This window comes from Epinephelus lanceolatus, chromosome 18 (assembly GCF_041903045.1).
Source record: "Epinephelus lanceolatus isolate andai-2023 chromosome 18, ASM4190304v1, whole genome shotgun sequence".
Lineage (NCBI taxonomy): Eukaryota > Metazoa > Chordata > Actinopteri > Perciformes > Serranidae > Epinephelus > Epinephelus lanceolatus.
Genome location: NC_135751.1, coordinates 29,302,458 through 29,323,881, shown reverse-complemented (window position 1 = coordinate 29,323,881; position 21,424 = coordinate 29,302,458). Strand labels below are relative to the sequence as shown.

At 42.4% G+C, this 21,424-nt stretch overlaps 1 protein-coding gene across 25 annotated transcripts in view; it reads right to left on the bottom strand.

The window, feature by feature from the left end:
* The window catches only part of cacna1aa (calcium channel, voltage-dependent, P/Q type, alpha 1A subunit, a), a 103,089-nt gene extending 85,026 nt beyond the window's left edge, over window positions 1-18,063 (bottom strand). For 12 of the 25 annotated variants that reach the window (XM_078161516.1, XM_078161517.1, XM_078161534.1 and 9 more), the window contains exon 1: window positions 15,955-18,059. In XM_078161516.1, the coding sequence (XP_078017642.1) occupies window positions 15,955-16,297 (343 nt within the window). In that variant the 5' untranslated portion in view covers window positions 16,298-18,059. Of the gene's footprint in view, window positions 1-15,954 lie in introns of all 25 variants that reach the window. The other 13 variants (XM_078161524.1, XM_078161535.1, XM_078161518.1 and 10 more) reach the window with 3 other exon arrangements.
* Window positions 18,064-21,424: the final 3,361 nt, after the last annotated feature.

The window sequence follows — 21,424 nt, the reverse complement described above, 5'->3', positions numbered from 1 at the left end:
CCACAGCCATATATTGACACGCTTCACACATTTCCGCTCCACCACATGAGCATCTGTGCTTTTTATAATACCTCACACGACTTACAATCGGAAGTGCTTAAATGTGCCAGCATCGTGGCAAGTACACACATGTATGAAAACACACACATACATGCAGACACACACATACCCTCCTGTCAAAATGTCCATCCCTTGATATCCTCCACAGCCCCGCCTCTCTCCACCCCATCAATGCACGTGCCATATTGCCATTTATACGCACATATTCATACGTGCCCTGTGCACACAGAGACCAACACTAGACCACTTTCTTACACTCCACTTGTCTGCCAATAGAGTCCAGACCAGCTGCTACCCTTTGGGAAGGTGCCAGCTTCCCTATTAATAAAACCAAGCCTGATAGTACGGGCCTTTCTCACTCTGACACTCACTATCTGCTGAGATTATTTCTGATAAACCACACTTATTTGTTTACTCTGATGCATTCGCTTGATGTGTTTGTAGATGGAAAAAAGCCTCAGCTCAAGCCTCAACTTTAAAAAGTTAACGTCAGAGCGACAAAAGTCATGAATACCAAACACAAGGATGAAATAATCTGCTTGCCTACTAGCACTTTCTACTTTTCTATATCTGTTTCTATTTGTGTGTGTGTGTGTGTATGTGTGTGTGTACAGGAAATTATTTCAAATATTCTTTCATTGAACATATTAAACTTTAAACTGAATACAAAAGGCACCAATAATACAAACATATTTAAATTTTAAAGTGCAGTTTTCTACTGAAATTCTATTTCAACTAATTCAAAAAATCCTTATTTGCGACATATCTTTGCAGTCTTTTGTGATGTCTTTATCACGCTATCACGCTAGTTGTCGCTGTGGTGACAATAAAAAAATGATTTATAGTGCAGCCAAGTAGTGAAGGATGTACTCTAGGTCTTTTGGGTATACTTCAAGGGCTGCATAGTTAATCAGAATATTATCAAAACTGCAATAAGGCCTAGTGCAGTATCCAAATTGAAGAAGCTACATTATTAACGAAGCACTGTGGTGCTACAGAGACCTAAAAATCATATTCCAAACACAAGGGAACATGCTTGTTTGCTACAGACCCCCAAAAATCACATCATCATCTTTTTTTCCAGTGAAAATGAAATCCAAAAATTACCATTAGCATTAAAATCACAAGGGAAATCACAATCACAATATGCATCAAAATAATTGCAGTATGACTTTGCATATTGTGCAGCCTTATATATGTGAAAAAATCTTGTTAACAAACATCAAATATAATTTATGAACGTACTTGTGCACGTAAATGTTCTGTGCTGTTTTTAAGAAGAAAACAAAAAGGAGAAGAAAATAGGACGAAGTTAAACTCATAACTTAACAGCCTCTCCTTTTCCCTGTCAGTTTCTTTATATCCCTCGCTCCTCTCCCCTCCCTCCCTCTCCCTCTCTGTCCTGTTACATTATGCAGCAGAGCGCTGGCAGAACAGCTCAAATGATTACTTCATTTTCTTGTCACTTTTCCCTCAGAAGCACTGATTTGATAAAATGAATGGGATTAAGCACTGTGGTTGAGACCTATCTAATTATTTTGATAATCAGCAGCCACAGAAGATAAGAGACACAGCTGAAGCGCCTTGTTTTATTCCTGCGTCGTATATTTTAAATAGAATCTCAGTTTTAGTTCCTCTGTGCGTTTCAAATATTGCCTTGCATTTTCACCTTTAGCAACATTTTCATTTGTAAAATATGAATAGATATAAGTTATTGTCTTTGCAAGCTTTAGTCAGGAATCAAATATTGTTTATATTCTGAGGAGCAATTACTGTATAATTTTGCTATCTCATTCCAGAACGAGGATATGCAGTAAATCACTTTGCTTGTGTCTCTGAATGGGAGCAAGAAAATGGCCTCCGCTGAGAGGTGCTGTCACATGGGACAATATTCCTCCAAAACAAAAACCTATGATTTTTGCTGTCGTATTCAACCTGATGACCAAAAGCATCAACATCACCTGGGATCAAAATACTGTCCGACATGAAACCCAAACCAAACACATGCCCGTGCCTCAGTGCTACACAAAAATGTAATGATCCTACATTTATCCCACTTTGGCACCATGTCCGACTGTGTTGCCAAACAAATGGGAGTGCCCGAAGGCCAGTTTAGCCCCGCTTGGCCTCTCTCAGTCTGATTTAGCATCAATCAGTGTGTATAGTCTTTACAGTCGCCCACCTCTTCTGTCTGTTTATTCCATATGGCATATGTTGTGTCTCTATCTCACCCCTGCCACTGCCTCTCCCTCACCACCCACATATAGCCGAGTTGTCACTTTGTACAAGATGCTGACGGTGGTGTGTTTGCATGTGTGTGTGTGTGTGTGTGTGCTGTGGCCTGTGTGTAGAGTATCACGGTAGCATGTGACATTCTCTTTTACATGAGCTGTATGTTCAGGAAGGCGGTGCAGGTGTGTTAGTATGAACGTGCGTTTGTATGCCCAACGGTGCTCGCTGATTTAACCGTGTGCGCTCGCCTGTTTTTCCCTGCCAAAGTGTAAGTGTGTGTATGTGTGTGTGCGTGTGTGAGTGTGTGCCAGCACGCCCTGCAGGTAGAGCGCAGGTTTCCAGCAGGGTTTGTCTAGTAACAGCCGCAGCACGTGACTAAAGAACACGGGCATGAAAAAAAATCGATCCATCACAGACTCTCTCCCTCTCTCTTTATTTTTCTCTCTCTCCACGTATCCGAATCCCAAAAATAGTGCTGCCCCACGTCACTGCACCCCCCCTTTCTCTTACACACACAGACATATGCATTCGCAAAGACACACACACACACACGTCCAAACTAGCCAGCAACTGAGACTGAATTATTCAACAGAGCCAGAATGCACAGCTAAGAGAAAGGGGAAGGAGAAAAGCAGAGGGAAAGGACGGAGACAGAGAAACAAAGAAAAATGAAAAGAGACAGATATGATCTTCTACTCAGTGTGTGTACAGTAAACATGAACAGATGCACACTAGATCTGTTGCCAGCATATCAAGAAGTAAACATAAGTTTTTACTAAAACGTCTTACATATAATTCAACCATTAAAAACAAACAAAGGTGATTCCTGGCACCGTTACAATGCTTGTCAGGTCTTCTGTACTATAAGTATGCGAACAGCAGCTGTTGTGATACCAATATTTCTATTGTGATTTATGCCTTACACAGCAGCATGTTTCCATATTGATTTTGCTTCCATTTCTCAATTGCCATATATGTTACAAGGGCACCCATCTGCAGTATATCACAAAACAGCCAGCGCGATGCATTCATCAGATTTTCGAGGATCAATTTACAATCTGAAAACGGTACAGCTCGTTGTTTTCAGTTGCTGTTGGTGAACCATTCTTCCTCAGCACTTCTAGTTTCTCTCTATGTCTTCTTACATTTATTCATTTGGCAACATGTTAGCCATTAAACAGGTTAAGCCAATGGAATAAAAGTGCTATGTGGATGTATGATTGTCTTCCAGACTGTCTGCTTGCCAGTTGTCCAAAATACCCACTGTGCAATTTTGAGAATGTGAATAAAATATCAATTCACTTGTCAACGGGAAGTCAGAGACAGACAGGGAAACAGAGACAAAGAGAAACAGAATCAGAGAGAAGGAAATGTAGATTCCTCACTACCTCGAATGACCTCGAGTGTTCCTCCACATCTATGTAAGAACACGGTGGGAGGACAGATAGATATATTTCAGTAAAACACACGCACATGCACACACCCAGACAAGGTAAATATTTAGGTCTATATTTTAAAAATACTGACAAAATAATCCGATTTTTTTCCAGGAGACAACCCTACAGATGAAAAATATATACAGCACGTAATATGAAAAATAAAATGTGCTGTCCACGTGGGGAAAAAAAGCACAAAAAAATCCCCATCTAAATAGATTAGGCTTTTTTATAAGCTCAGTTTTGTTTCTACCTCTGTGAGTGTGCACCTGTGCGTGCATGTGTGTGTGTGTGTGTGTGTGCTCATGCAAACCCCAGTGCCGAGTCTGCCCGTAGGGAGTCAGGATACAGATCAATTCACACATTTATTACCAGACAGTCAAAGGTATGAGGTAGGCAGATTGAGCCCAGAGGGCACATACACACACACCTACACCAACACACACACACACACACACACACACAGGAAACATAACACATACGCAGACAGACACACTTCTTACCGCCAACAATTACAAGCAAACTAAACTAAACAAGACTTGCAGCTGTCAGGATGTTCCGCAAAGTATCCCCCAAAACTTCAAACAAATGCTTTAAAGAATTAGCATTGCGGAAGGCAGAAGAAGCCAATTAGAGGGAGGACGAGATGCGGCAGAGGGGAGCGAGTGGAGCAGCAGTGGCAGGCAGGGAGGGGAGAGGGAAGAAAAAGGAAGAATGATGGATCGGCTCTGAGCGAAAGACAAAAAGTACAGGTAGTGAAACGTGAGAGGAGATGACCAAGCTTCATTTCCTATCAGTCAAAGGGAGAGGGAAAAGAGGGGGATAGAGAAATGAGAGGGGGGGAGAGGGGGAAAGGACAGAGGTAAAAAGTGTGTGTTTGTGTTGGGGAGGTGGGGGCTGGCATTAGCAGAAACTCACTGTAACACTCACTGTGTGTGTGTGTGTGTGTGTGTGTGTAGCTCCCTAGACGAAAATCTGTTCAGTCACATTACGGGAACTGGCCTCCCATTCGGAGACAGAAAAACAGTCTTTGGTTTTTAGGACAGATTAGAGTTATGATTGAAGTTATGATTGAAGTTAGGCATGTAGCTGCTGTGGTAGGGTAAGTCCAAAAAATACATATCAGTCAATGCCATGTCTGTCTAAGTGACAAAGACAAGTTTGTGTGTGTGCTGTGGCTGCAGTGTAGCCAGCCAACCCTGAGTGTTTGACTCTCCACCGCTTTTTTGTTAAATGATTTATATGCAGACAGGCAGTTTGCTTCTCTCTCTTTCTCTCTCTCTCCATAGTTTCTCATTAGTCTACCCCTCTCTATAATGTCGCTGTCTTACTGCCCCCTCCTTTTTTTTTTTATATATCTGTCACTCCATGGTCCATCTAACCATTCTGTCTCTCTGCTCCAGCCGCATATTAGAGCCAGTCTGGAACAGCTTTTTACCCCATGTCTCTCTGACTCTTGTCTGTCCTGTCCGTCTGTGCTTTGGGAAAGCTCATTTTATCCCACAAAGAACGACCCTTCAATTACTGCAATTAACCCCTTACCCACATATCTGAAAGACAAAAACATATATTAGCTTTGTTTTAAACCTCTGTTAACAGTGTGGCAACTAGTGCTGGGCAATGTGGGGAAAAAATAATTGGTATATATTTTTAGCATTTTTCCTGGTTTAATGATAGTGAGAGACAAATGTGGAGGGGGAGAGAAGGGAGGACCTGCAGCAATGTATCAGAAATGGGCGACAACATGTTTTTGCCAACACTAGATCTAAAAAAAAGCCAGAGACTCTATTGTATTAAGGTGCTGTGAGCTGTACATTCACAACTTCTAAGCAGAAGTATTGTTCAAGTCAAGAGCGCTCACTCTGCAGCTAAATCCACGGACCAAATCTTACCCAGAAGTACACTGCATTGCAAACTGACTGGCAAAAAAATAAATAAATATATGAAAAATGGCCGCTCAACTTTAAGCAATCTGACTCGATTGAGGGGTCTCCAACTCTCCGACTTTCAGGTGTCAGCCTTATCAATAATACGCAGTAATGTGATATAATGACTAAGTGGGTAAATTCAAATAATAGAGCAGCTAGAACAATCACAGAAGTTCAGAAAATCACATCACGTTACTGTAATGCAGCCTTTAAAACCAGGAAAAGACAACATTTACGATATCCAAAATCGAATCAATATATTATATATTGCCCAGTCTTTGGGGCAACATCGAGACACGAACACATATGCTCCAAGATAATGCTGTAAACCTTTCTAATAATCAGGTCTCTATGTCACCTGGATATTGTAAAGGGAAAGAGGGTTGAAGGACGGGGGCACTGTATCGTGACTGAAAAGTGCTTGTTTCACGTGGCCCCTGTTATTTTTAGGCTGGCCTGATGGGAAAGATGAAGACTTGTGGAAGTAACCAGATTGAGGAGAGAGGTGGGGGGGACCCCTATGAGCGGCAGTGTGTCCTGTAAGAGTGCATGTGTGTATGTGTTTGCGTATGTTCTCCAAATGAAAGGAGACAGAAAAAAATTGGCAGCATAAGAGTGACTGCCCAACAGACGATGATAGACTTGTAAACTAATGAATAAGCACATATGCATTCAAACACACAAATCCTACACACACACACACACACACACACACAAAAACTAAGCTGATGCGAAGTCTGTGTAGTTATCAGCTGACAGTTGCAAGCTGGAGAAAGGCCAATAAATAATTTAGATTCTGCAGTGAACGTAGATCACTGACTCTCCACATTCACCCAAAAACACCCAGGTCCCTCTCCCTCTCTCGCTCTCTCTCTCTCTCTCTCTCTCTCTCTCTCTCTCTGTCTGTCCCTCTGTGTTCCTGGGTGTGTCTCACTGTCTCCCTGTCTGTCTCTCCTAATCACTTATATACACCCTGCTGCACTGTTGCAAAGGAAGTGAGCGACCTGACTCTTCTCTGAAGTGGGGGTCAGGTACACTACACATGAGGAAAAAACAACTGCTACCGACTCAGACCTGAAAAACATTAGTGTGCTCCCGTTGGCAATGTGTTGACACAATCAGGAAGTAGCACAAACAACAAGCGTTACATCAACCAGCACCTGTTAGCAACTGTAGGAAAGGTCAGTCGATCACAATTTACTTACACTACAATACTTAAAATCCTTTATGATTGACTGACACATCTTCATGTACATTATTAGCACTAGTAATAGTGGCGTTGGTGTAGAGTTACCATCCAGTGGTTAGGTGACACCGTGTGTATGTGGTTAACGCAAAGGCATATCTGCAAGAACACAACCAACTGTAACACATGGAATCAAATCTATGATCCCGAGACCAGCGTGCCAAACATATGTTTTATGAAATGCTGTATTTTTTTTTAACCACAAAGAGGAAGGAGGTTGACTCTTCAGTGAAACAGCTGAGCCGAGAGATTAAACCTTGTCCTGAATGGTCATTTGATCTGTCATTGATTCTGGGTCATATAGGATCAGATATGGATCTGAAATTAAGGCACGGCTACTCACTCACAAGCACACACAAACACAAAACTCTTGCCATCTACAGAAAGCAAAACCTAACATGCTAATTATATTAGTTATGTCGTCCATATAATAATCTAAGCAAATCTTCTAGCTTAATATCTTCTAACTATGAGAGGGTGGCTAATTTATAAAACACATTACCTGTGTTAGGTTTCATATTGAGCTTGACACTATAGATAGCATGAACATATATTGACTTCCTCTCCTTTTACACCAGCACAGGAAAACGCACTTAAGTGTACTCTGATGACGCAAGCAACACCATATGGTGGTTGTGTAGTATGTGTGTATGTGTGTGTTTGTTTGTGTGTTTAAATGCTTGCGGGTGGTAAAATCAGTGTTCTGCAGATGTGCACATTATGATTAATATTATCTACACAGAAACAAACAACACGAAAATACATTTAAAGGGTTGCCTGGTCATTAACTCCTAATATGGATCCTACAAGGTCAAACAGGCATTTAGTGTCAAAGGTCACAGGGACAGCCAGTGGGGATTTCATTTTTATGGCCTTATAGGATGACCCGTTTAGTTTCAACTTTCCCCCAGCATGTAACATGAGATGTTACCTCAGTGCACATTCAGTAGCACAGTCACAATTTATACACTGTACACTGTAACATCTGCTCTCAACCTTTTTCCATGTTAGATATGATCAAGACCAGAATTATATAGTCGTCAGTAGGGCTGCCCCCAACTAAGAATTTTCCTAGTTGTCTGGTCGCCCGCATGTTTACAATATTAATTTAATTATTGAATGATATATTTTGGGCGGGGCAACACAATGGTTTGAGTTGAAGGTGTGACAAAGAATAGTATCAGTAACACTGTTAACACTGTGCTACATTACAGAGAAATACAAAACCGTACTAATGAACCTTCATTAATATAGGCCTATATTTTATCTACAAGTGCACGTCACACACTGAGCGAGCCGCCTGTTAATGACGCTGTGGGCTAATGGGCATGTAGCTACTTCCATGTTTCAGATGATACGTCATGTTTGTAGTCGACCAATGAAGATGAGTTTACATATCACCTTGGGTTCGTCCTTCACCTTCTGAAAATGATCCCACACTTTGGATTTCCTGCCCGACATGTTATTAACTAGCCTGTTGAATAACCGCAGATACCAGCCCTGGAAATTGGGGGCTGTACACATGGAAACTGTGAGGTCGAGTGCTTGGCGTTAGAGGTTGCTAAGTAACCTTAACGAGCATCGTATAGCCTGTTTAACTGAAATCCTGAGTGCAGACCTGATCTTCTTCCAGGCGCTGTTTATAAGTGTGTAGGCCTGTCGTCTGTGGGACAGATGTAAAGCTCTGGGTAGCCCTGCACTAACATGATCAACTTCTCTGTAATTATCAGACTGAATATTTACAGAAGAAGGGAAAGATATCTGTCGGCTGTGATTGGTTTGTAACGTGACTCCTGTCTGACTGCTGGGCGTAGCCACTTCCTGTGTCTGTCCTTTCAAGATAAATTTGCACGTGCTCCAGTCATATAGGTTTTGATTTATTTTGAAAAGGTGTAGCTCCTAATAGATTTTCACTTTTTTTCTGCAACTAAGCAACCAATGAAATCTTGTCAACTAATGACCTTTCTGGTCAGCTAACATCTGATAGACCATTAGGGGGCAGCCCTAGTCGTCATCTACAGTTGAGGAGATAACCGTGGAGAAAGTGTAATCTATCAGAATAGTCACTCTTATTACACTTCCTCACATTGGGCTCACTTCTATAGTCACTTTTCTGGGGGCCTCCTGGAACACCTTCAAGGACTCCTGGGGATCTATGGACCCTTGGTTGAGAACCACTGCGCTGTAATAGAGTCCATGCCCTGTGCAATAATTCTGAGGCGTGAATGTCTTCATCTCAGATGGTTTGCTACGTAGGCTATCTATGGTCCACCATCCAATGCAATTCAATGTAATACAATTCCAATGTGATTTGATATTGACCAAAGTCAGATTTAATAGCCTTATACACTCACTGCCCACGTTATTGGGTACATCTTGTTATTACCAGGTTGGACCCCTTTTCCCTTCAGAACTGCCTTAATTCTTTGTGGCATAGATTCAACAAGGTGCTGGAAACATTCCTCAGAGATTTTGGTCCATAATGGCACCATGGGATTATGCAGCTGCTGCACACTTGTCACAAACAACCATGCCACGTTCAAAGTCACTTAAATCACCTTTGTTTCTCCATTCTGATGCTCAGTTTGTACCTCACCAGGTCGTCTTGACCATGTCTACATGCCTACATGCATTGTGTTGCTGCCACGTGATTGGCTGATTAGCTTACGTTAATGAGCAGTTGAACAGGTGTACCTAATTAAGTGGCCAGAAAGTGTGGATTTTACTTGTAGCCTACGGGAATGTAAGTACAGGCAATTCGTTTTTACTAGCAATGACATTTAAAAAGAATTTCTATTTGACATAGGCCTCCCGAAATGTTCCATACCTGCAACAGTAAAGATGGGAGACATTTTAGCTAGTGTCCAATGTTGAGGATTTTTTTTAGTCAAATGCAAGCTGAGTGCTGTTTTAACAATTAATTACCTCAGGTCCAGCGTCAACGTCTTCCTTCTGGAGTTCGCCATTTTCAAGACAGGTATGTGCACATATTCTTGTACATAAAACCACTTTTCCTCACTTGACAGGGCGAAGTTAGCCTTTGGAAATAGCCTAGCTCCTAGATGCTAACGTTAGCTGCTAGGTAGCTGCTAACGTCTAGTAAACGCGTCGCCATGGTAAATTATTCATGACGTTTGTGGTGATGCCAGTGTAGTAGTTTATGATGTTGATGCGCATTTTATTTTTCTTCAGATTTCAGGCACAAGTACACAAGAGTCCGACCAAGTTTTTCTTTTAAGGAAAGAAAAGGGCTGGAGTAGGTATTTCATGGGGTGCGTTGCTAGGTAACGTTAGCAGGTGAGGGGGTCACGCGCTGCATTCACGCACGCACTGACGTGAAGAACGAAGGAACGCAAGAGAGTTACCGTAAATTACCAAATATATATACATAATAAATCATTAGGATAAATATATTTGTCAGTAGTTAGGACTGAAAAAACTGAATAGTTAATCAATCAATTTTTTTATGTCATTTCAGAAAATAAACGCTTTCCACCTCTGTCACAACAAAGATATTGAAAGGAAAATGTTTCAAATGTAATTTTTTTTTTTTTTTTTTTGCATGGTGTTAAATGTAGAAGTACCTGCATAGTAGGTTGACTACATGCACTAATCTGAGATGGAATTGTATCTGAACACTATGCTTAGTGTATCTAAGCTTCAGCATGTTAATCAATTGCACTCAGTGTGAAACATAAATGCTGGTATTAACTGTACATCACAAGGCATTATTTGCCCACCACTTGCTCCATTTAAAAAAAAAAGGCACAGCAACAGACCTGAACTCTGTAATGCTAATTCTAATCAAACAACCAAATATCTGTCTACTGTATCTAAATGTGGATGTGAGAGAGAATAGTTATTTATATGGTACTCCCATGGGCCCAGAGTCGGTTCACAACTAAATAAAGTCGTGGGTCATAATTCTGCTGAGTGGTGAATCCACTAAGGCTCACACATCTGGTGAATCAAAAAGGTGCTTTAGTCTCTGTTCAGTGAAACATCAGTCAGCTGACTCAACATGCATCTGGTGACACTTCTGCTGGCTGCAGGTTCTAATGAATGAATCACAGTCCTGCTTTATATTGTAATGAACTGTATCACCAGTGTTTCTGAGCACTTTTCTTCACTGTGTTTTGCAGTAACATTTACTTTTATGCTACTTAAAATCAGGGTTGTTTAACAAGTCTTATTTTGCTCCTTATCTTATTTTGGGTTCATTAATGCAGTGTTTGCCTGGATGAACCTGATATTCATTTCTTCCAAAATAACAAAATGTAAAGTGCACATCTTTTATTTATGGCTATACTATCGCTGGTGGGGGGGATTGCAAATGTGGACCAGTTGTGGTAAGATTCAGACAGAGAGCCTCTTTTTGAGGATATCTTAACTGAAACTACTGGGTGCCACTGAGGATTATTTGCTGGTAATGTTGTACTGTATGGGTTTTAACAAAGTGCAATGGGAAAGATACAACAGCTATATGACACATGGTATATCCAGAGCACAGTATGTTAAAATAGATAACACCCAGTATGTTAAAATAGATAACACCCATTCTTGAGAATTAGGACAAATCAAGAAAAAAAAAAAAAAAAAAAAAATACTGTTTGTTGATAATTGTTACTTATCAACACACTAAATCTGTTTCTGGGGTGAAACATTATTTTTTAAAGGATTTATGTAAATGAATTAAATGTGATTTATATATTTTAACCTGCTATATTTTTTCTGTAATTTATCTAACCTCTAAACTTGCTTTGTGCCTGAAAAACACCAATTTCAAAGCAATTTGCAATTAACTAAAACAACTAAAAATGTGTAAAAAGCTTTCAAAATCTAAAACCAACAGCATGGACAGATATCATTGGTGTAAATGTATACAGCTGTAAATATCTTTGTTTTAAAATATATTGTCTATTGAAATATGGGCCCTTTAAAGATGTGTCCCACACTTTTGTCAACTCCATCAGATTTCTGCAAACACTTAATTTAATCAGGCAAAATAGGGGTTAGCTATATCCTAAAGACCCCTGTGTCACTGTGACCCCTGTGAATTGTGTCATTCAATTTAAAAACTAAATAAGAATTATGGTGTAAAAAATATGTATTTTTATCAGCATTAGGAGAACTCTTCACAACTCACTACAACTGCTGTTAAAATAAGAAATATATAACTTTTTGTAAACACCATAAGACGTCAACTCCATCACATCTAACCTCTGACATCCATTATGTATGCTAGTGAAGAAATTAAATCACTGTGAGTTTGGCCCATTACAACATTTAATAGACTGATCTTTTAAAATATATTTTCCCAGCCTAATTGAAGAGTTAAAAAAAAAAAAAAAGTAAGGTTTTGTCCCAGTCTTCAGGAATGAGTGATAAATGACTTAGATTGTGACAGTGATTCATTTTGCCAATAATAATCAATGAAAGCCTACTGTCCCTTTATACAGTATCAATTAAATGGTAGTTATTTGGGTCTGAACGTTCTACAAATGTGTGAAAGTACATCAGCTGAGACACTTGACACCTTGACACCACAGTGTCCACAGAGGTGCAGAGGGGCCTGGAGTTAACTGAGATGCCCTCATGATTGATATGGGTATTGTCACCACACCACTGTTTTGCACACCGAGGACGACCTCGACTGGCTCAAGCTTTAGCACATTAAGTAATTTAGCAGGACCTAATTCATTCAAAGGACAATTAAACATGAACCAATAACATCAGCTGTATCTTAAACGTACTCAAGATCGCCCACAACACACGTCATACAGAGGATGGACAGTGAATGTGTTCCCTGGGGAGGGGGATAAAATGCTGTAATAGCCACACCTCACAATTTATTACAATCCAATAAACACCACCACCGCAACGCACGGCTTCAGAAATTACAGATATATTGAATCAACACCCTGACACAGTCTCAGTAAATATTGAACATTATAAGCTTCACAAAGGTAGGAGTTATTGCAGAGCTACTGTGTTGGATTACATTAGGTCGCACTAGTGTTTGTGTTATTGGATAAAACACCTCTACTACGTTGGTGTTGGGACTGTGCACCTGAAAGACAGATATCCCAAATAGATACATTACGGCAAATTCAGAAAAAAAATATATGAAAGCCTCCCCAACAGCTGCTTTTGAGAGCATCAGAAACCAACCATGAAGTTCCAAGAAACCAACCAGCCTCACTAAATCAGAAGAGCACTCTCTAAAATTATTGTCCACACAAACCCATTTACATTAGTACACTGCTATTCTTTCACCGCTGTTTGTTTCCTGCACATCATGATGATGATGATGATCATCATCATACGGCTATGGACATGTCCCATGCTGCCAAATATACTGATGGGGAAATGATGGATTAATGTTGTCTGGAATGGGGAAAAAAATGATATATTGCATACTTAAAGATGTCTAAAGCTATGTGGGATCAGCTATACAGAGTGCTACAGGAATGAGTCCTGAAACCTGGAAATGAGTTAGCATTTATGCACGTCCGATTTCCTTGTGTCGAAGTCAGTGGGGTTTTTTAGATGACTTTTTGGCGAGATGCCTCAAATATGATATGTGGTTAACACAAGCTTCAAAGATTTTCACGTTTGGATCTACGAAAAAGTCGATCAAAGCACATGAGTAAATATCCCACTCGTAAATTTGAAGCTTTTGTGTGTCTTCAAAAGGGCGGTTGCAAGCGGCTAAATGAGACTACAGATCAAACACGGCTTTATAGCTTCCTTGAGGTGGCAACGTTGAAGTCATGCAACCCTGGTGTAGCTCATTTATAGCCTAACGTTAGCTTTTTACTTGTGCCAATTGCATTTTGGCTTCAGAAATCAAAGTATCATAAACTTTTGTTTTATTTACTGCAACAATCCAAAAGCCAATGGAAAAGTCCAATTGGCTTTTTGACGAAGGAACTAGGAGGATGCTAAATTCAGAGTCAGCTGATCACTGCAGCACACTATGACAGTGTTCACGGTGAGGCGTAGGCCTTTTCTCACAGCAGACTACTTGTCATAGTAGGAAAAGCACAGGTGTTACTAATAACAATAACAATGGCTCTGTTTTCTTCGTGTGTTGCAGTTTGCCATGACAGTGTGACAGTGAGCCAGCACGCACATTACCAAGGCCCTGAAACTCAAGCAGTCAAATAGAATTCAGCTGTTGTTAATTTTATAATTGTGCATTTGCTTTTCCTCCTGTCAAAATGTCTTCTGTAAGGTGTGTCGCAACTGCTACTCACAGAAAAGTAATTTGAACTTTGACCTTACGAGGTCCACCTTTAGTCACTTTAAAAAGTATTTCAAAGACAGGTAAAAGGAAAACTTGAGTTTCCTGTGCACTGCCTAACATGTTGGATGCTTTGGATCAAATCACCCCTCTACCATTGGCCCCTTTTTTCTTCCCATTACCGTTAGCCTTTCTCCATTTTGTGACCTGTACAGTCAAAGTTGAAATCAGCTCAACGATTCTTTGTCTCTAAGCCATCAGTAAGTTTAACATTTCTTTTTGTCTTCTTATGTAAACACAAGCAGTCAGCATTTTTATTAAAATGGAAACACTATGACTAGTGTTTATATACCAAAGCATGAACACTTCCTGACTAATAACCAAACTGACACCCTCATTCCAAAAGGTTTTTGTGTTCAACAGTAAGAAATCTGCCCTTTGAAAACGCACAAATGACTAGCTTCACTCAAAATAAATGTACTACTTCAAGACTGCATGGAAGTCTTCGAGTTCTTAAATCGCTGTATGATATTTTGGAAATCAAATCAGATTTCCTGCGCACACGCGCTCTCTCTCTCCCTAACACACACATCTGTCATTTAGACGGTGAATAGACATGATTCAGAGGCACTATAAGTAGCTCCTGCATTTCACCAGAGCAGCCCAATTAGTGTGTGTAGTTATGTCACGGCTCAGGCATCAGGATGGATCAATACAATCATTACTCCAATTTCCCCTCTTGTCATTAACACTCACACAGAAACTTACTTCCACATTTGCGCGCATTCACACGGACGTATACACAAAATCCTGCAAATGAAAATACTGAAATCACTTGCTGTTTCTTCAGCCCTGCCGAATGGTGCAATACGTGCTGGTTTCATGAAAGATGAAAAATGCAGGGAATTGCTGGGAATTTAACACTGTCACACTTAGTGATTGTAGTACATGCACACACACACACACACACACACACAGAGTTTGAAATGGTGGCATATTCATTCAGTGACACCTGCAGCTTGTGTGATTAAGAGGAGGCTCAAAATGGGGAAAAAATTAAATGTTATGTCAATGCACAAGTTAATAGCCTACTACTCACACTTACATACCTTCCCTCTCTCACTCACACACACACACACACACACACCATATCTAGAAAGACACCTGCACCATGCTGATATGGGAGCTTGTATGTGCATCATTGCAAGGGTACACACACGCATACACACACAAAAAATTGTAGCTGCTTATTTTCATCTCTCTCTAGGTCTCTCCCACCTTTCCTCCTCTACTCCCCTCCCCCTCTCTCTCCCTCCTCTCTATACCCGCGTCAGGCGCTGGGCCTATACTGCACATGCTGACATCAGCAACCAGCAGCGCCCCCTAGACCCCCCCCCCCCCCCCCCCCCCCCCAAACCACTACCACCACCACCACCACCACACACACACACACACACACACTATATCAAGCTGGCCCCTTGTGACTGTGTGACTGTGACACGAAATTACTAACAAATGTGATTGATGGTGATCAACAGCCTCATAAAAGGGGCCGCTGGTGGTTCATGTCCCCCTCCTCTTAATTAACTATAAATTACATGTCCAGCATTCCCTCTGTCACCTCCTGTAGCCTACCTCCTACCTACATGAGGCTGATGCACTTGCTTGCAACTCTTCATGACTGAACTCATGGCATAAGAAAACATGTGAAACATTCAATCAGACATGTCTGCACATTACCTGGTCCTTACACAGGGCCTACAGTAGCAGCTCTTACTCACTGTACAGTGGCAGGTAAAGGATATGGCCATTCGGTGATCTTTTTGGCGTATTTTCTGACGAAGTTATCCTCACTGAAAATGAACAGCGAGCGGTTGACAGTGAAGCAGTTCTGGCGCACGGGGATGGGGTTATAGAGGGCCATAGTCCGGGCTCTCTGCGCCATAGACTGCTTGTACATTCTCTGGCCCCCGGGCCCTCCAGGTGGACCGTGGCCATGCCCGTGGCCGTGCCCGTGCCCGTGGCCGTGGCCGTGACCATGACCGTGTCCATGGGGTCCTCCTTGCCTGCTACCACCGCGGCCGCCCGGGCCCCCTCCGCCGGGCCCTCCGCCATACCTGGCCGGTACCTCATCTCCGAACCGCGCCATTCTCTGGACACCGAAAGCCAATCTTCACGAAGCAGCGGAGAAGGAGACCAATGCTCAGCTGTGCAGCCACACAACATTACATCCCATCTGGATCAGAACGTCTCATATGCACAACGGGTTGTCTTGTAAGCTTATGGTGAACACCTGCAACCGGCGAGCAGTTCTATGCTGGTTTTAGCAGACGAGGACGCCCATGTACTGTCTCCTTCTCTGTGCGTCTCTGCCAACGGCCAATTGTGGGTGTGAGGAAATTAAATGTGTGGTCGGCTGGCTGACTGGTTGCACTGTAGGGTAGTGCTGTGGGGTGTCTCAGTCTTAGTCGGTTCTTATGTCCGTATAAAGCAGGATTCGCCCCCAACATGAAATCATGGGGAGATTGTAGCGAGTTAACATGAATGTTTCATGTTCTCCATGGTTCATGCCTGTATCAGAGCGCACCACAGCCTCCTGCACCTTTTCTGGACGATTTATTTCTTTACTCCCATGACAGCATGTAATGGCAATCAAACCGCCTCTAACATCACACAGGCCTCAATAAATCAGATTGTCGAAAAATGAATCTGAAAATAATGAACAGCCTATAGCTACGGCCGTCAGTGACGTTCAACTTGGCATTTTGGAAACGGTCGCGTTTCCGAAGACTTAAAAGGCATTGAAAAGGGAAAAGCTACTATTATTTATTTATTTAGAAACATCCGCAATGTTTGGCACAGTGTGTGGCAATAATGTGGCTCCCGCCACCTTACAGTTGTTTTACCAGTGCGCTCTGACAAGCCTTGAGAGGAAAATTGTGACATTTGTTATTAATGCGTCTTATTTCAGAGTGCACAATCTCGAGTAGAAAGGAGAAAGAAAAATACCGTTTTCCTTTGAAATGTCGGTGTCATTGTTGTCGAGCGCTGAAGATGAAATATATTTTTCTCTCTCAAACGAATTCAATAACATCCTCCCTCGTTGCAACCGTCATCTTCTCTCCCGTCACCTGCGCGGCCATCCAGAAGCTGAGAAAGGGACACACGGACGGCGTCGTCAAAGACAAGGGTATGACGGCCGCTTCTCCGCCGTCTTACACCCTCTCATGATCTTGGTTTGGCTGGTCGAGGTGCAGCAGTGCCGAGAAAGTCCCTCACCATCCCCGCCCCGAAAAGTCTACCTTCGTCCGCACTGATAAGCCCGAATGTCCTGGCAGAGCGTCCTTTCTCTCTCTCTCATTGGAGTAGGGTAGAGCGTTCCTCACGGCCTCCTCTCTCTTCGTCCAGCGGCCCCAAGGGGAGGAGGAGAGGGACAGACGGACGGACGGATGGATAGATGGATCGGTGAATGGATGGAGACCAAAAAAAAATGAAAGGGAGGGGACCGGCTGTTTCTTTGGAATTCAGGCCGGTCTCTGCCTATAAATTAAATCACTCGCACCGCGCGCGAAATCGGTGTCTTTCAGTTTGTGTGAACTATAATGAGAGGCTGATCGGTTCTGCAGCCGCAGCACATGACGCACGCAGCTCGTCCAACTTCCAGACGTAGCCTGTGTCACGGACGGAGGTATCGACTATCGCCTGTTTATTTTAAGGTGCTTCGGGCTGTAGCCCTGCCCAGTTGGACTGGACCTCTCGAGCCGCCTAACTCCAAATCAATTTCAAATAATGCGTAAAAGAGCCTGGTGGCGTAAAGGATGAGGTGACACCGGCAACTGTGTGACAGTGTTTCTCATTTCCTTTCACCTCTGTATAAGTGTGTATTTCATAAAGACCTAATAAGTATCCTTATTATAGCCAGATGCGCGCGTGTGTGTGTGTCGGAGAGGCGGGGTGTTGGCATCATGCAGCTTGTGCAAAGATACAGCTGCAACCCAGCTGACAATGACTGCGCGCGCACGGGCGCGTGAGTAAGAGTCCATGCTCGTCAGAGTGGGCGCGCGCGAGTCTGCGTGTGTTTGTTAGGGAAGGTGGAGGGGGGAGGCTATTCTTAGCAACAGACATTTGGAAATTAATGGACGAAGAGAGCTCTCTCCTCCCTCCCTCCCTCCCTCCCCCGAAACCGAGTCGAGGATCTTCTTCCCTTCCTCTCCTCTCCTCCTTTCTCCTCGCCTCTCCTCTTATCTCCTCTCCTCTCCTGAGGCTTAATGGCTCCACCAAAACACTGGTGCCTGTTCAAGGTGCGACCTGCATGCGCTAAAGCCCAGGCACAACAAACATTTCCAATGACATAACACAGCGAGAACACAGACAACGTGGATGGACAGTGTCGAGAGATAATAAGAACTGCGGTCTTTTACAAAAATCTGAGACTGAAATCTCCAAGGACGCAGTTTCAGTCTGAAAACCGACTGTATTTCCATCTTTAATTGTAAAGGTTGTGTTTTCTGGTCACCGGAGAGTGATGACAAAGAGTGGTCTCATATTCAATGAATGCCATGAGTCACTCACAACTACAGTGTGAGAAAAAAATACTGGTGCCACGTTCCGTTGAGCCCCGGAGAAGAGGAGAGGAGAGGAAAGGCTGCAGCCCACAGCATCATAGGACAAGATTCCTTTAATCTATTATGTGACCTAATTGATTGACTCCAGAAATAGCCGCCTCAGTGAATGGGAAATGATCATACATATGATTTAAGGGTGACCGGGAGAATTCACTCACCTCACTAGGAGAGTGAATCAGGAGAGCAACACTGCACGTGCGAACGCCAATCGATTACAGCACGTCCTTAAACGTCTATCCGATATGTCAGAAAGGGATCGTTTTTGCTTTGTGTCCACTTAAGCAAAGGCTTCCGGCCGTGAGCGCGAGGCTGACCCCACCACAAGGGCATGCAGGAACACAAATCTTATTTCTGATCAGAGAGATGACCAGAAAGATAAATACAAGTTACTGAAATAGCATTAAAAAAAATCTGAAGTTTGCCATCATCCCTAAATGCCATCAGTTCAGGACCCTGGACAGCACCCTGCACGCGTCAGGACCATGGAGAGCGCCTCAGCCTCTTTATCCTACAAGACCTATCAAAGCATGAAGAATAAAACACCACGTAAAAAATAATGACCACACCATCACAGCTCATGACTGAGCAGCGTGTAGAGGGGTGTGTGGTGGGGAGGGGGCTCTGGGGAGTTTGAGGGGTGACTCCCATGCTGCAGCTTGTCACCTGCGCACATTTAACTGGATGAGAGATGTCACTCTAGCCAAAGGGGGATATACCACCAAGCCCCACCTGGACCCCCGTGGTCTCTTTGCCTCTGGAAAGCATCTGGCACACTCCTGTTGTGTCTGGCACTCCGAGTCACACACTTGCATAACTGATGTGAGATTTTATTGCATTACTAGATATAAACCAAAAATAAATAAATATGAGTTTGTTTGCAAAGAGATGTACAAGGCCTCTGTAAGTGTCTTGTAGCAGTGCCGGAGCAGGCACATTTGGTGCCCTGGGCAAGCTTCCCCTGACAGCCCTAATAAATGCATTACATGGGTTCAGCACCGCAAATTTATGCTTTTTTCCCTCAACAACAAACGCACGCGGTTACATTTAGGCAACAAAAGCACGTGATTGGGTTTACGATTAAATAACAGACTGTGGCTTCATAGTCTCACGGGACAAACACTGTTCTCCTGGCTGAAGATCAGTATTTGTTGGACCCATCCATCACCACTCCCACCCGCCCTAGGACTTTCGCCGCCCATATTTTCGTTCTTGTCCCGCTGCGTTTCCCTCTGACATCGCCGGTCGCTGCTAAACTATAACAGCAACCTGCTGTGTATCATGCCAGCATTAAAGGACGGCTCTTTTTGTCTGTATCTGATACCACAAGTCACTGCCCAAGCACCAGATTTTGATGACTTCGCAGTGAGACCTGGAGACACAGTGACAGGGCTAACTGCTAGCATCACAAAGCTAACGTTACCCAGTGGTTATTGACAAGTTTAACGACAAGAGTCGAGCTGTATCAGTGTGAGATTAATGGCTTGGTGTCAGATGTTAACTGCCCAAGCAATAAATATAACAATAGTGATGAGATAATGCTGTGCTGTGTTAGCTCATGCTATCCAGGCAGAGAAAGCCGGGGGAGAGCCACTCACAGGGATGGTTCTTCAGTGCTGCCTTGAACAGCACTAACAGCTGATATGCGGTAATCAGCTGTCATTGCTCCCTACCCTACAACCCCTCTACCATTACAGATAGATTTTAATTCTGTGGGAAACACTGAATGCTCATAATAATATGCTATGAATCTGAGACAGCATCATAATTATTTTCTGCAATTTTCATTTTATTTTATTTTAATTTGATTTATTAATTATTTATTTTATTTTATATCTTGTTGGGTGGGAGGGTGCCATCTTCATCGCCTATAGGAACAGCAACCACTGTCTTACAGTTCAGTCTTTTGCTAGTTAATGGCTGTTTTCCACTTGAATGATGGTGCACATATTAATATTACAGTGGATGTGTTATTATGCTCTGCAGATTGTTATACACTATCCCAACTCAGGTGTCCAAAAAAATCAGTAAAAGCTTAAAGAACAAATAATTCACAATGTAGTGAGCACAAATGAAACCTATTTCATTTTTGCTTTTTTAAAAAAAAAAAAAAAAAAAAGTCCTCCAACTTTAAAGGCTGATGTATCTTGTGGATGTGCGCCTTCACAAATGTGTGTGTTTACACTTGGGTGTGATGATCTGTGAAATTATCTATTGCCCTTCAGAGCCGGAGCCTTTGAGGAGCAGCAGCCTTCTGTCCAAACCTGTTATTCCACACAGCCAGCACGAGAAGCACCGAAGAGCAACAGCTCCCAGGCCACCCATGCATAAAACATTGTTACCTCACAAGAACACATACACTGTCTCTATAGAAGAGATAGAGATACATGATAATGTCTGTGTATATATAGCTGATTTGGCTGAGAAAAATAATGCAACATGATAGGCTATCTCTTCTCTGCAGCAGAGTCTCTGTGAGTGAGTGTAAATTGTAGCCTGCTTTTCACAAGGACTGGAACCACACATTTTCTGTAAGATAGGGGTGCACAAATCCTCATTGTAATACAGTACAGTTTAAAATATATATATATATGACAATGCCGATGCTTGTCAGTATAATTAACAGTATGTACACTAGCATATTTAGCATCTAT